This window comes from Nematolebias whitei, chromosome 14 (genome assembly GCF_014905685.2).
Source record: "Nematolebias whitei isolate Nwh7 chromosome 14, NemWhi1, whole genome shotgun sequence".
Lineage (NCBI taxonomy): Eukaryota > Metazoa > Chordata > Actinopteri > Cyprinodontiformes > Rivulidae > Nematolebias > Nematolebias whitei.
Window position 1 is genome coordinate 3,743,868 of NC_056511.1, and position 15,115 is coordinate 3,758,982.

Below are 15,115 nucleotides of genomic sequence, written 5' to 3' on the forward strand. Positions count from 1 at the left end.
ATTTGTACGACGGATCTGTTCGCCGGCCTCAGACTGATGAAGTCTTTAAAGATGAAACTCTTCTCCCAATAATAAACTGTCCACATGACCTGATTTAACTTTTTTTGTTATATGGTTGAGCTTTCAAACCTTTTGTCATGAATCAGAATGTTTTTCCAGGGTTCCTGGTCTTTGTTTGCTCCTTCAACCTGAGAGAAATCAGGAACGCTGTTTGCAGGAGAAGCCTTTTCTTTACTGATATCCAGAGTTCTGAAGCGACGCAGTCTCATTTTGTTTTCTGTTGAATTAATGCTGCTCAGTTTGATGATTCGATTTTCTGCCAGATAATACCTTGAATTAATGTGACCATCTCTGTTTCTGACAGGATGGAATGGGCAACCTCAGAATAACGGAAAAAGGCCTGAAACTGGAGGGAGACTCCGAGTTCCTTCAACCCCTCTATGCCAAAGAAATCCAGTCCAAACCGGTAAGACTCACAGAAAACCTTTTAATGACATGTCTTCCTCCCAAACCACTGAAGAAACTCCACAACGAGACAAACATTTACCATCGAACATGGAGGACGAGAGGAACGTGGAATATTTCTAAAGGTTTGAATGAATCTACTGCCTGAAACTCAACGTGCATCAACGTTTGTCTCCAGAGCCCAACGGTAACTTGGGAATTCTTTTGAAAATGTTCCTGAACTGTTTGTAAATGTTCATCAAGCACAGGGTCAGATATTTGGCAGACCTCAAATTTACATGAGTAAAGACAGTTTCTGGGAACCACAGCAGACTGGTTTGAAACACATCAAGGAGGTGCTATTTATGTGACAGACCTCGGTGGCAGGCCTCAGGCTGATGAAGTCTTTCAGATGAAAGACGAAACACTTCCCCCAAAAAGAAACTGTCCACCTGACCCTCTTTTTTGTGATGTATCTACCTGGATGATTGAGCACCTCAAATTAAAAAAATCAATTCTTATTTCACATACAGTGGAGGTCATTGGGAGTTTGGGGTGTGCAGTCTGTGATCTGGGGGCGTTTGAGAGAAACTCATCAGTCCTACGGCAGTGAGAGACAGACTGGGTGAAAGAAGACAAAAATATCTTTGTTTTGATGCATAAACTGTATAAAAAAGTGCAACGACTACGATAGGAAGAGTTTGTTCACAAAAACTTTAAAAAGTTTTAGACTATGCCAATTATAAGTGCGACATTATCACCCAAAATAAACTTTCTGTCTTCAGAACCCTGAACTGTGACTGTGTAAAAACATTAAAATGCACAAAACACCAGTTCAGGCATGGAAAGAGCAACTTTGTGTGTCAGGTTTTAACTCTGAGTGATGCTTTTGTTGTAAAGTCTCAGTTTTAGGTCTGACACCATCTGTTTCAGCAAAATCCCATTGTTTTCTATGGGGAAATATTTAAGCTTTTTTTTTAACTTAAAGTGAATATTTACAAATGACTCATTCTCTTCCTGTTTCTTCAACTGAAGCGACAAAATTAGGACAAACAGAAGACTAATAATCAGTCGATAAGATGAAAATAATCTGCTTCAGTGCTTTAAACCAAATCTTTTCATGTTTTTTCAAAACCGGTAAAATAAAAATACAATTTTGTTTCTGTTGAAAGAAACGCTCTGTGATGCAACTATAATTTTACCTTGTGTAAACCCTCAGGCCAGATTCTTGTGTCTTCAATCGATGAGTCTGAACAAATGTTAGATTCACACACACACACACACATTTAAAAAAAAAATCAACGTGGAGATAAATGTTTGGAGCTGCAGAAAGCTCCAACTCGTCGAGGTATATCACACATACACCAAATGTTTTTTATTATTATTATTAAAGTAAAGATACTTATTTTATGAGTGTTTTGCTGCATCACACTTCAGAGTTCTGTCAGGTCAGGCCACACTGCCGTCAAACCAGGTTGTTTCCTGAGGTCATGACCTGACATTTAGTTTTAAATACCGTCACTGGTGAATCTGAACTCCTCCATACCCCTCAGGCTCATCTTGTTCACTTGCAGCTGTCCTTAGAAATGTTTTCTCAAAGTTTTAGAAGTTCATATATTATATATATATTTATATAATCATTGCAAAATGGATACCGGTTCCAAATTGGAACAATCTATCACCTCCTCTACATGGACGACATCAAGCTGAATGCCACGAGCGAGGCCTTGACTTGATCCACCTCATGAGGAAATACAGCAAGGACCTGGAATGTCATTTGGACTGGATGAATGCAGTCGAATGCAAGAGAGACAAGGTCATCACAAATGAAGGGGTTGAACTACCTGAAGGCAACATTGCTGATGTCCAGGACATCTACAAATACCTTGGAATCCCACTGGCCCTCAGCACAAGAACAATAGAGGCCTGGGTCTACCATACCAGACAAGACCCAAGATGCAGGCTGTGGAAAGATGCTCCTGAGACGGTCCAGTACATCATAGCAGGGTGTAAGATCCACACAGGCAAAGCATACATGGAACACCATAACTAAGTGGCTGGAATAATACACAGGAACATCTGTGCAGCGTATAAACTGAAGGTCCCACAGTCAGAGTGGGAGGTGCCACCAAGGGTGATGGAGAATGGAAGGGCTAAGATACTGTGGGACTTCCATATCCAGACTGACAAACAGGTGATGGCTAACCATCCGGACATTGTGGTGGTCGACAAGCAAGAGAAGAAGTAGTGGTGATAGATGGAGCAATCCCAAGAAACTGTTACATCCAGAAGAAGGAACAGTTGGAGAAATACGAAGGACTGAAAGAGGAAATACAGAAATTGTTGGGAGTCAAAGCATCAGTAGTCCCAGTGTTCACTGGAGCACTTGGTGCTGTGACCCCCAAACTGGAAGAGCTCCATACTAAGTTCCCAGCTAAGATACTGAACCCTCAAACTCCGAGGCCTCTGACATGTGGTCGTACTGTGTTGGGTTTACATGTTCTACTTGTGTTTGCATGGGTCTTCTCTGGATACTCTGGTTTCCTCCCACAGTCTATAACACATCTTTAGGCTGCCTTCAGGCCTAGACCTCTCTTGAAAATGAAATCTGGGATCTCATTGGGCTTTGCTTGATTTAAATAAACTTCAGTTTTAAATAATAAATAAAAGTAGTAAAGTGAAAGACCAAAGTAGTGAATGGCTAGCCAAAGTGAAAAGCTAGCTTAAAGTGGGAAAAAGGCTAGTTAAAAGTAGCAACATGATAGACAGAAGTACAAGTAGACAATATTTCTAAGTATCCCTTAAACCTGGATAGATCTTAATGTATTTTAATGATGAAGAAATGCAGCTAAATTAGGATATTTTAAAAACTTTACAAGTAACAAAATCAGAAGTCATAGCACACGATTCGTAATCAGCTGAACATTTTAAGATGTCCAAATGACCTGACTGAAAAATGGTGGATTGTATACCTGGATTATTGAGCATGGACTATGTTATTTTAAGATGTCTTTCTTTCAGCTGCTTCCCTCTGCGGATGTCACCACAGCGATCAAACTCGCATAAAATATTTGTCCACTGTTTTACGCCCAATTAACTTCCTGATGCAACTTGAGCTCAAACTCACTGCTTCAGGATTATAACCCCGCCCCGAGCTACTGCAGCCCCCAAACGTTTTGATATATGAATACTTAAAATAATAATAGAAAACAAAGTATATGGCAGTAGTAAGATTGCAAACAGTGTACAAAGTAAACTACATTAGTTAACGGTGGAGTAAGTAGTGCATACATTATTTTTCTTGGTGTTTTTACAGATACAAGTTCAAGCTAGTGGTGTCCCTCAAGTACTCATATTTGTACTCATAAAAACACCCCGATACTTCCAACCATTACCACTTTTTTGCTTGGTGATATCATTTCCTGTTTCACTTTTCAAGTAACCGAGGACAAAAACTTTTTAAAAAATGCCCTTAGTTTAGAGCTGTTTTAAAATAAACACAAGTGATGTTAAGACAGCAGACTGTTTGCTGTGCTCTTAATAAAAAATGTGTTTCTAAAGCCTTTGTGTAACATTTAAGTACTAACTCATTAACTACTCGGGATTGGCAAGTACACAAACCGAAGTACTTGTGGTTATGCTTGGTCAGAACAAAACTGGTATGAGGACACCCCTAGTTCAAACCCTGACATCATTGTTTTGTTTTGGTCATTATCATTCTCAGAAGCTTCCTGTTGCTCTTCAGCATCTACAGGAAGAGCTTCCAAGCTCTGAGATGTCAGAGAAATGAAGAGATGGGCAGGATAAAGAGAGGCAGTGCAGTAATAATCTCTGCGAGCAGGTAGTGGACAGATGGTGCGATAATGCACGAGAGGCGTGCTTTATCTCCGTTGTCTGGGAACCAACGCCGGCCGAGTGCGAATGAGTGATGGAGATGGTAGTGCAGAGAGTGGTAGCAACAATGAAGATGATGAATAAGAGGGAGGAGGACGTGGTAATGGAGTCAAGAAACAAGAAGACAGATGGTGCACGACTGAATTAGAGAGACTGGAGGTCTGATCCGACAGGCGAAGATGCGCCAACGTTAAACACGGACTAAAACATGTTCACAGCAAAGAGGGAGAATGTCCAAATTGAAAACAAGTCTGGAGTTCTCCAGGAGGCAGATATAGGTATTATCCCCAACAGATAATTTGGCTGTGTTTAGGCAGCTTTTAGTTTGGCTCCGGCCAACATGTGAGGAGATCTGATGAATACAGACCATCAGCTGGCAAGTACATCAGCCGTGGCTGCAGATGATTATAGTCCTCCTCATAAAATATACATATTTATTGCTGCCAGAAGAGTATTGGAAGTGGAGAAGATGTCTTCTCATATTAAACGGAGAGGGGAGGTGAATATAAAATCAGATCCACAACAGAAAAAGGAAAGAAGAGACTGAGGAGGAGGTAATCCACTGGAGAATGGTACAAAATGGTACAGAATGGTATTAAACAACACAAGCTAAGAGGACCGGTGTGACCAGTAAAAATCCCCAGGACTGGACTTACAAAACAAAGAAAAACCCAGACTTCCATGAAGGAATGCATGTCACCCGCCACATCCTGTGGTTAGAAATAACTTTGGTCAAACCATCATGCAATGCTGCAAGTTGTCAGAGTACCATACTTACCACTTTATTTGTAAAGCACTTAAATCAGCAACAAGGCCAGCCAAAGTGCTGTACAACAACATCAAAACAAGGACACAGGATAAAATACACAGATCCACAGAGGTAAAGATAAGAACTAAATGACAAACATTATAGAAAACAGACAAGATAAAATCAGCTCACACTGGATCAAAAGCCAGGGAGTAAAAGTGTTTTTAAACTAGACTTAAAAACATTAAGAGATGGAACCTGCCTGACATACAGTGGTGACTCATTCCACCGTCTTGGACCTGCAACAGAGAAGACACTGTCACCTCTGAACTTAAAACGAGTGCCTGGAACCAATAAAATCATCTGGTCTGACCTGAGAGAGCGCTGTGGGACATATGGCTGCAGCAGCTCAGCGAGATAAGAGGGGGCAGAACTGTTCAGAGATTTTAAAACATATAGAAGGATTTTAAAATTAATTCAAAAGTGAAACGGGTGTCAGAACTGGAGTAATGTGCTTTCTTTTGCCTGCACCAGTTAAAAATCAGGCGGCATCATTTTGGACCAGTTGTAATTGTGCAATTGAGGTCTGACTGATTCCAAACAGAAGCACATTGCAGTAATCAAGACTAGATGTTATGAAAGCATGTATCATTTATTACTGTCTCAAGGTTACTTTTGGACAATATGGGCTTCAATTTAGACAGTCGCCTCAACTAAAGAAGAAGAAAAAAAGATTTAACCATCATGTTTACATGATTGTTTAGTTTCATGAAAGGGTTCATTTTCACTCCCAGATTAGTGACAACCTGTTTCTCTTAACGGGGCTACAGAGGAAAGGATGGCACAATGATTCCTGATTGTGCCATTAGGTGGAAACAACATGACTTCTGTCTTCTTCTCATAAAAATTTAAGAAGTTTAAATCCATCCAGTCCCTGATGTCAGCCAGACAGTCAAGAAGAGGTTGGATAGAACGTGCATCAGTGTGCTTCAGAGGGAAGTCAATTTGACAGTCATCAGTATAAAAATTAAAAAGTATGCAGTGTTTATGGAAAGTAGTACCTAGTGACAGCAGGTATAAAGAAAAAGAAAAGAGAAGAGGACCGAGAATGGATCCCTGCGGTACCACCTACTGAAGAGCTGCCGATATTAAAATAAAATCCTTGACGTTGACGCAAAAGGTTCTGTCGGAGAGGTAGGACCTAAACCATTTGAGGGCCGACCCTGTGATGAGAGTATGTGTAGGGGATGATGCTCAGCTACTACCACACCAAAGTTTAGCTTATTGTCTGTAAGTATGGCTGCGGTAAAGACATTTTTGTATTTCCTAAATTAGCTGTGGCAGCCATCTTGAATTGGATTGGCTCCAAAGATTGATAAGTTGCAGATGTCCATTGAATGATGAATTTTTGAACCAGTTTAACATGACTGTCAACGAGGAAGAGGGCCGGCACAAGAGGAGGGGGCGTGCCAAAGAGGCCATCTTAGCACCAACATAACTGGTTTGTTCCACTTTGGAGTAAGCTGTTGGAGGAAGAATCAGTTTTGTGTTGTGTGTTTCCTTGATTGATGAAGCCTTCTGGATGGAAGGTGAAACGTTTCAGCAAAAAAAAGAAACTGTCCAGATGACCTGACTGAAAATTGTTGGATTGTACATCTGGATTATTGAGCATGGAACTTTTTGACTTTCTGAACGTTTTATTCATCCAGTGATTCTTGAGACATTTTGGTGAGAGGCGGGCTCACAAACACGCCATCACCTTTTTGTCCACCGCCGCGAAGCGTCGAGGGAGAATTGGAGGTGTCCTCCATCCATCAGTTCGTCCATGCACGTTGTGAGCATGATAACTTGAAAAATAAATGAAATACTGACTTCCATTTTGGTGTGTGGCTGCATTTAGACGTAAAAAAGGTCTCCGTCCATGGGGTGGCCTGAGATTAATCTAGACCTCCATTTCTCCATCGTTCTACAGAGAGAAGGATTATTCACAAGTGGAAAACGTTTAAGACAGTGAACAATCTTTTCAACAGATTCACCCTGAAGGTCAGACCATGCAATGCTCAGAGGAATTACCAAACACACTCAATATAATTTTTTTAGAGCAAAATAGACGCAACCTGCATCTCGTACCCCACATCTCGTTCCCTGTAAACACTCTACAAAGAGAGTCGGCTCCAGATTTCACGTGTTGCTCTGTTAGATGAACCTCCTCGGGTTTATTTCATTCAGCGAGCTGTTTTTAGCCTTTAGAACAGATTTACCTTTCAGAAAGTCTTGCACCAAACATTTTTCCCCCGCTCTCTCGTCTGTCTCCTCTCTGTAGGAGAAGGTTTCCTGCTGAGCGTAATGTGGTCTGATGCTTTACCGGTGCAGGATTAACGGCAGCGCACGACAACAACCTGAACACGTGTACGGTACACGGAGAGGCTAACGGGTCTCCTGCCGGCAGCTCTCTGTGGAAAATAAAAAATCTAAACGGCGAGAGGAAACTAAACCAGAGAACCTTCTCTGAGAGACCCAGTTTAGAGCTAAACACCAGAATATTTTCCTTTTCAGGTTAGTCAGATAATTGGTTTGTTTCATCACACACTTAGGCTGACTCATACTTTAAACCTATTACATCATCGTCCGAATTTTAGACTAATTTATCTCCAAAAATGATAAAATACAAGTCTACTACGAGTAAAAAAAGTTTATTCTGCAGGAAAACTTTTACTAATGAACCCAGAAATGATGTCTGTGTGACATTTTTGTTCCAAAGATAAAACAAATCCAAACCAAATTTACTTATTAAAACTTTTCCATTCGAGTTCAACTCAGCTGAGAGTCATGGGAGTTAACGAACGAGGAACGAGCTGTCGGCGTGACGAGGCTTAAACACCAGACCTGACAGCTCTGAGAAATATGATGAACTTCTTATCCAAAAGTTTACAACGTGAAGGGAAAAAACCAGGGTCTGTGTAGAGGGGGGTCAAACCTTGGGGGTCAGTGGTGTTTTCTTTTTTAATACTTTTATCAACCAATAAATCTGGGTACACATGACCTCAAAGCACAAATCGACGGTCATCGTTGAAATCTTGGTTAGTGCTTTCTGACTGATTGACAGAATTACATTCTGAGTTTTGTTCATTTAAAGACTCTGATGAAAGATGTTTGTGTGTCTTTTAGCAAACGTGAACCACTGGACACATTTTCAACAAACCTGAGGGGAGGGAGGGAGGGATGGATGGATGGATTAGGTTACTTGCTCAAGGACACCACGACATGTGGGCATGGCGGGGAGTTGACCCTCCAACTTTCTGGTCCCAAGTCGGCTGCCCTACCTCTACACCATCTCAGCCCCTTAAAGTATTCAGTGGATGTCGTTGTACAACTGATTGACTTTTAGATAAAACTGTTTCAGAAAGCCAGATGTCTCTCTCCATTGCCACCTCTTCCAGCTGTTCCCAGACCATAAGAGAGACGTAGTCTCTTTAGCGTGTCATGGATCTTCCCCAGGGTCTCTTCCCAGTTGGAGATGCCCAGAAAACCTCCCTGTGGAGGCATGCAGGGTCCATCCTTACCAGATGAACCACCTCAACTGTCTCCTCTGGATGTGGAGGAGCAGTGGCTCTACTCCGAATCTCTCCTGGAGAACTGAACTTCTCATCCGATCTCTAAAGGAGAGTCCAGTTGCCCTACAGAGAAAACTCATTTAGACCTCTTCGATCCAGGATCTGGTTCTTTCAGTCTCTACCCAGAGTTTATCGGTGAGGTTGGGAACGTAGACCTACAGGTAAATGAAGACCTTCTCCTCACAGCTCAGCTGCCTCTTCACCACAACCAGGACCACCTTAACCTGCTGACCTGCTGGTAGATCTCGGGGCTAAGTGGTCCTCTAAGCCCTTCCGCATGCTCTTAATTTTGATTATTTCTGTTGAAATTGGATTTCAAGGAGTAAATTGACTGATCCGCATTTAGCTGAACACGTACACTTTGTCTTCCAGGGGGAACTCTGTGTAGAGCTGCTGTTCCTCTGCATTGAAGTCAGTTGAGGTGGTATGGGCATCTGATTAGGATGCCTCCTGGTCTCCTCACTATGGACGTTTTTCAGGCATGTCCCACTGGAAAGACCCTCAAAACTCGCAAACGCTTTTGGATCTCCCAGGATGGCTGGAGAGCATCAATGAGAATAGGCAGGTCTGGATGTCTCTCCTGAACCTGTTTCCTCTGTGACTTGACCACGGGTAATTATTAGAAGATGGGTGGTTAAGTTCAACATTTAAGTCTTGTAGTTGGTTCCCTGGAAAGTGTTGCCTTTCTCCCAAATTTGTCAACCACTGAGAACATCTAGCAACAACACACAAAACAAGAGCAGGGCATCCAAAAGCCTTTCAAGAAAGAATAGAAAAACGCTACATTTAAAAAAATACAGGAACAAGGTCCAATTTATTTCCTAAAAGTAACTATGAAAACAATTGAAGCCTCCAAGTTTTTAACAAACCATAATCCCAACATTTCTTATGAACGCTGAATTCAAAATGACTGTGATTTCCCATCACCATTATGTTGTACCTTTGCTGCACGACAGTTTTTCCAGTAATTTCCTGCTTGTGTATCACACAGTGACTTTCGAACCTTCAGTACGTTCAGAAACACAAGCCGTCCCCGTCCTCAGCTCTGAGGGGAGCACAACGGTCAGCCCGTTATCTCTAATTAAGAAGTTGACTGAGGCGTGAAGATTAGCCGGCCACAGAAAGCCTGCAACGTGGTCGGCATTCCCTGTCGGTGTAAAGTATTCTGGGAAGAAGGAAGTCATCAAAGGGAGGCAGCAGGACGAAATTGGTGTTTGAATCTGAAGTTACACTTTTAAAACTCAGAGTGCTTCTGTCTGTGTCGTACACCTGTTCTTTATTGACATCACCGCCTGAAGAGGTATAGTCAGAAGTATCCATCCACTCGTGACAAGCAGGAATTTTATTTAATGTTGAGATTTAATGACCTATTTGAACTGATGTTTTTGTTTCCCAGGGAGAAAAGATTGGTTTTAAAACAACTGCATTCATAATTATCATGTTCTGTTGTTTAGTTGAACCCAGGGCGCAGACGGTCGTGGGAGACTCAAGGATAAAATAAAGAATATTTATTTAAAGACATAAAAAGACAGACGTGGCAGCACAACTTACGTGGAGGATGTGAACAAGGAGACAGAGGACGAGCATGAACGCCTTGGGAGGACAATCCACGGACAAGGAAGAAAGAGACACAGAACTAATGAGAGAATAATCACAGACACCTGGGGACGGGCACCGAGGAACAGGTGATAGTGGCTGGAGCTGATTACATGGGGGAAGAAACACTGAGGAAGACAGGAAACACATGTACATACAAAAATCTACAGAATTGACACAACACAGATTATTAATAATACATTAACTTAAATTCATTATGGAATGCTGAAGTTTCTAGAACGTCTTAACTTGACAAGGACTGTCAAGTTCTCATTAGTGGTGGTGTTTCTTGTCAGCATGAAAATGATTTGACAAAAAAGTTCAATGAAAGAAAATCGGTATGGGAAAATCTGTATCGGCAGGTTAGAGCGATAAAAAAAATCTGATATCGGTCTACAAAACCAGAATCGGTGCATCACTACTTTCAGACCTAAGAAGATTCAATCCACTGTCCAGGATGGTGGTGGTAGCATCATGATGTGGTACAAAAGGGACGAAATAATGAAAAACTGAATTTTTCAACTTCTTTACAAACAAATGGACGGTTGAAACTTGGACACAGCTGGCTGTTCCAACAAGACGAAAATCCCAAACACAAGTCAGAACTGGTTTTTGATTGGACAAAGCAGGCTGAAAATAATCCTTGATGAATAAAAATAAAATAAATCCTAAAGGATTGTCATTAAAAGACCGGTCGTGCAGGAATCCAACCAATTTAACTGAAACCTGCCAGAAGCTTCTGGATGGAGACAAAGGACAGAGGTCCAGGTGACAGCTGCTGAAGGACTTTAATCCAACATTTAGAGGGGGCATGGATTTAAATGAGCCTGTATGTATAATTTTGAACCTTGTGAATCAGAGAAAATCCATAACAAGTTCAGCTGCAAAAACAAAAACAATGAAACAACCCGGGAGGAAATAATTTATACAAAACAGAGAATGTGAGAAGTTTCTCAGCTGCTGTTGTGGCATGTTATCAGCTGGTTATACGTGTGTTTAATCAGCTTCAGGAGGCCTGAAGGTGAATGTTTGATAATCCGGTCGATGTCTCCGCAGGGCCGCCCACTCTTCCTGCAGTCGTCCAGAAACATCTCGGTCAATATCGTAAACAGCAACAACCAGCTGCTCACGCAGCTCGTAACAGGTAAGGCTCGACAAGACGTCTTTCGTGTAGCTTACTGCTGGTTTTTAATGTGAAGCGTGGGCCATTTAAAGCACTGGTTCTGAGGCCTCCATGAGGAACACACATGAAGCTGTGGGTGATACATGAACAAGAAGGTGCTCATCCCATTCAACGAGCTCTGTGGGTCATTATGCAGGAAGAAGTCTTGATTTGTTTTGTTACCGACATGTCAGGTAATCCTGACCAGAGGACTGGAGTTAGAAACTGTAAACCAATGAGTCTAATCTCAGGTTAATCCAACCCCAGCGCAGTATAGACATGAAATTAGCATTCTTGAAAGAATACTAATGACCTGCCATCTTCTGCCAAGGTTTTAAACAAACATTGTATACCATTTGTTAATGCTCAGAGTGTTTAGGATCACGTTTCGCTGCCACCGCACCAAGTTTTAGCTCATTATCTGTAAAACTGGTGGAGTTGTGGGTATTTTTGTCCCCAACACAAAGCAAAGAGGGGGAATTGGAAATTTAAGAAACTGGAACTGGAATGGGCTAAAATTCCTCCATGCTGGTGTGCAAGACTGATCAACACTTACCATAAATGTTTAGTTGCAGTTGGGGGGCGTCACACCAGATACTGAAAGCAAAGGTTCGTATACTTTTGCCACTCACAAATATGTTGGATCATTTCCCTCAATAAATAAATGATCAATTATAATATTTCTGTCTCATTTGTTTAACTGGGTTTTCTTTATCTACTTTTAGGACTTGTGTGAAGCTCGGATGATGTTTTAAGTCCTATTGATGCAGAAATATGGAAAATTCTGAAGGGTTCATAAACTTTCAAGCACCACTGTACATATGTGTAAACCAGCCAGCCCGAGCATTTGAGGAAGTGATGCTTTCTAGTTTTTATATTGCTTCAAAGTATCCTTTCCTCCAATGAGTGGAGTAGTAGAGTGTATCTAACAATGTAAACTGAGGGATCTCACAGTTTCTCATGAGATTGTAACATCAAGTACGAGGTTTGACTAAAACAACCGAGTCCGTCTATTTTAATTTAAAACTCTGACAGCCGGCAGGTGGTATGTATTCCTTCAAGGACTGATGGACCTTTGTTTTGTTTTAAAGGTTTTCAAATGTCCATCCATTATCTTGTGCTTATTCTGAAGTCAGGTCTCGGGGGCAGCATCTTGAGCAGGGAGGTCCAGACATGTCTCTCTGCAGCCTCTTCCAGCTCTTCTGGGGGACTCCAAGGTGTCCTCAGGCCAACTGAGAGACATAGTCTCTCCAGTGTGTCCTGGATCTTCCTCTGGGTCTCCTCCCAGTCAGACATGCTCCAAGCACCTCCCTGGTGAGGTGCCCAGGGAGCATGGACCAGATGCCCAAACCACCTCAACTGACTCCTCTGGATGTGGAGGAGCAGTGGTTCTACTCCGAGTCTCTCCTGATAACTGAACTTCTCCCCCTGTCTCTAAGGGAGAGTCCAGCTCTGCAGAGGAAACTCATTTCAACCTCCTGGATCCACGATCTCATTCTTTCAGTCTACAGAGTTCATGACCAGAGGTGAGGGAGGAACGTAGACCGACCTGTAAACAGAGAGCTTTGTCTTACAGCTCAGCTCTTCACCACAATGGACCGGCACAGAGTCCACATTACTGCAGACGCACCAATCTGTCCGTCAATCTCACGCTGCATTCTTCTCTCACTCGTGAACAAAACACAGATACTTGAACTCCTCCACTTGAGGCAGAGCCTCACCCTCGACCTGAAGAGAGCAGAAGAAACATCTTCAGTCTGTCTGAAGAAGTCTTGGATAAAAGACGAAACGTTTCAACAAAGAAGAATCATCCGTCTAGAGGACCTGATTCAATCTGATTAGATTTATCTACCTGGATTACTGAGCAGCATCAGGACATAATAAACTAAAATTTCCAAATCTGAGTTGGATAATAGGACTGCAGATGTTTTTTTCTTTTCTTTTGACTGAATGGTAATGAATTAAGATTTTAAACCCATTTGATTAGTTTTTGACCTATTCATAAATGTATCTTCTGCTCCTTTTCTTGCTCCATCTGTGTCTTTTCTGATCAGTTTCTCCTTTTCAAACTCTCCTCCGTCTGCACCTGTCACACTCCAAGAGTTCCCAGCCTTTGGTGAATCGAGCTCAGGAAGTGTCGTTCAAATTAGAAAAGTGCGCTGACATTTGCCTCCTGGATCTGAAAGGGACGCTGGTGGAGTACGCTCCGGCGTTTTTCACGGATGAGTAAGCTGGATTTGTGTTTAGGCAAGAGCTTCACGTCCAAGATGGAGAGTGACACAATCAATTTTTCTGCATGTCAATCATCCTCGCTCGACGTGGAGTGTTTCCTGCTCTCAATTAGACAAAGCAGTTTGAGTCGGACGGACTTCAGTTTTGTTTTGTTGGTTTGCGTCTGAAGCCTGCAGAAAACCTGCACTGAGACCTTTCATGTTTATTTTATTTGTTTCTTGGGGAAATGCTTTCGACAACAAGTTGTATCTGAATGGCTGCAGTTTCAAAGCATTTCATCATATTGGCTCATTTTTTAAATTTTATTTATTTCTTTCAACACCTTAGATATCCTTATATATCTAACGTCAGGATAAAAAAACCTGAGAAAAGCAGGTGTATTTGTTAGAACTGAGGCAACAATCTTTCTTAAATGACCTGTCTGTTAAATTTTAGCTTAATTTAACAACCAAGGTCTGCTACAGCTCTGTTTCGTTTTGACTGAAATAAAACCAGATAACATTTATACTACAACACATAGACGTCACGCCAATTACATGTGATGGGGACGTGTACCCCCTCACATTTAAAAATATTCATTTGGACACACACACATTTACCATGAAACATTAGTTCACCCAGCGCTGTTTCTATTTCTTGGTGAACTAATCCATTCCATTTGATTAACAGGAGAATACTCAAACCACTAAAAGTCCACTCCAGGTTTTCCTGGTCTCTTGGCTTGGCAGGGCGCTCGTCTCTGAGGTTTTATTTGTCGACATGGCGGTGGTGGTGGGGGGCGGGGCAGACACCTCTGTGTTGCGCTTACCGCTACATTAGTGCCGGCAGCTGTTGACCGTGGTGGGGGTGGGGGGTTAGGATGCGTGAGAGAGGCAGAGCGCTACATCTGTAGCATCTTAGCTAGTGTGTCTGAATTGCACACTGCTAGCTTAGCGGTACATTAGTTCCTGCAGTTGTTGACCGGTGTGGGGTGTTAGGATGTGTGAGAGAAGAGAAGAGTGCTTTATTCACACGAGGTGAGCTGCTGGTTGAACTTCTTGTGCCGTGCTCTCCACAATAGTTACTGAATCAAGTGTTTACAAATGGAGGTAAACATAGATGTTTAACAACCCATTACAATGCACCAGAACGCAGGAAATGACATCTACTTTATTACAAAAAATTCTGGAGAAGACGGGGCGGCTGTGGCTGAGTGGTTAGAGCAGTCGTCCTCCAATGCAAGAGTTGGGGGTTCGAATCCACCAGCAGTCACGTGCTGAAGTGTCCCTGGGCAAGACACTGAACCCCTCATAGCCTCTGATGTGTGTCCCATCAGTGTATGAATGTGATGAAGCTCTGATTAGTCTCTTTAGAATGATTTGTTCCATTAGCTTTGTAGAGATCTAGTATAGAGCTGTATGAATGAATAAATGAGGCACAGATTGT

The 15,115-nt window shown here is 42.1% G+C and overlaps 1 protein-coding gene across 1 annotated transcript in view; it reads left to right on the plus strand.

Moving 5' to 3' along the window:
• sgcd (sarcoglycan, delta (dystrophin-associated glycoprotein)) overlaps positions 1-15,115 on the plus strand; it is a 68,804-nt gene that overhangs the window by 50,003 nt on the left and 3,686 nt on the right. The window contains exons 3-4 of the mRNA XM_037688202.1: positions 365-466; positions 11,353-11,440. Of these exons, the coding sequence (XP_037544130.1) occupies positions 365-466; positions 11,353-11,440 (190 nt within the window). The remainder of the gene's footprint in view (positions 1-364; positions 467-11,352; positions 11,441-15,115) is intronic.